This window comes from Poecilia latipinna, unplaced genomic scaffold (assembly GCF_001443285.1).
Source record: "Poecilia latipinna isolate Pla-1442-1.1 unplaced genomic scaffold, P_latipinna-1.0 Scaffold191, whole genome shotgun sequence".
In the NCBI taxonomy this organism is placed as follows: domain Eukaryota; kingdom Metazoa; phylum Chordata; class Actinopteri; order Cyprinodontiformes; family Poeciliidae; genus Poecilia; species Poecilia latipinna.
This window is the reverse complement of record NW_015112807.1, coordinates 200,522-201,795: the sequence shown is the minus strand read 5'-3', so window position 1 is coordinate 201,795 and position 1,274 is coordinate 200,522. Positions and strand designations below refer to the sequence as shown.

At 38.1% G+C, this 1,274-nt stretch overlaps 1 protein-coding gene across 5 annotated transcripts in view; it reads left to right on the top strand.

Moving 5' to 3' along the window:
• The window catches only part of LOC106946443 (solute carrier family 23 member 1-like), a 16,177-nt gene extending 15,387 nt beyond the window's left edge, over positions 1-790 (top strand). For all 5 annotated transcript variants that reach the window (XM_015030753.1, XM_015030755.1, XM_015030756.1 and 2 more), the window contains one exon: positions 215-790. In XM_015030753.1, the coding sequence (XP_014886239.1) occupies positions 215-438 (224 nt within the window). In that variant the 3' untranslated portion in view covers positions 439-790. The remainder of the gene's footprint in view (positions 1-214) is intronic.
• Positions 791-1,274: the final 484 nt, after the last annotated feature.

The following is a 1,274-nucleotide window of genomic DNA, read 5'->3' as shown; positions in this document are numbered from 1 at the left end:
ATATATATATTTATATTTATATATATATATATTTATTTATTTATATATATATTTTTTTTTTTTTTTTTTTTTTTTCCAATATTCTGATTAAGATGGCTTGAATTCATTCGCACCACACATCGTAAACTTTTATCTGGCGTATAGTGCCAGAACCGAAATCATCAACATAAAACTGTAAGCCAACTGCATAAACGTATATTTTCACCTCATCCAGGGACCAAGCGTGAACGTGGCATTCTCACCTGGAACGCAGGACATCCCGAAGACTCCAGTAACGACTTGGCGTCAGAAGAGGTTTACAGTCTCCCGTTTGGGATAACGACGTGCCTTCAAAAGCAGTCCTGGATCCGCTACATCCCCTTTTGCTCACCAAATGGACCTGAGTCAGGGGACGGCATGCCAGAGAGCGAGGGGACTGAGCAAATGACAAGAGTTTAAACTTTAAAAAAAAATAAAAAAACAAATCATGGTATTAGTGTAATTAGGTCACAAATTAAAAAAAAAAAACCCTGAAATAATTAATTTGGTTTCACTTTTCTTTGAGCATTGATTATCATAGCCCATTTGATTCATTGTAAATTGCTGTTGATGTTGTCCTGAGTGAAACCGTGAATGGTGTCCTTATTGTGTTTAAGTTGAAATGTCCAGAAACCATCACAGTGTTTATTCTTGAGGAAATGACAGCTTAATAATGTTTCTGTTCCACATGGAGCAGACGTGACGGCCTCTGTCAACACTTTGAAAAAAAAAGTGAACTACTGAATGATTAAAGTGTTAAAGTAATGCGCCATTTACTTATTTATTTATTTTCCCCCATTTTCCTTCAAATAAGTCATGGTGCTGAAGCTGAACAGCATAACGGGTTGCTCCTCAGTTTCCCCTTTGAAAGGAAATTAAATACGGCCTGAGGATATATTTATTATCGCACATCCACATCTCCAATCCAAAGCAGCAGCAGCAGCGCTCCAAATGTCATTGTATTTCTTCTACGAACACAGATAATACATCATCTCCATCTCCACTGTTTACCTTCCACACTGTCAACTCTTTGTCTCTACTTTCATTTCCTCAGTCTAACCACCTCTGACAGGCAGATGGGAGACGGTGTAATGAAACACACGTCTCCCGAGGGTGTGTTTTGACTCTTGGTCAGTGGTTCACTGCCCACTCTATAAGGCTATTTCTGGATCATGTGGTATAGTGATCTATCATCCTATAACAACATACAATGTATTTTATGGTTGTAATGTGGCCAGATGTGACAAAATGTAAGG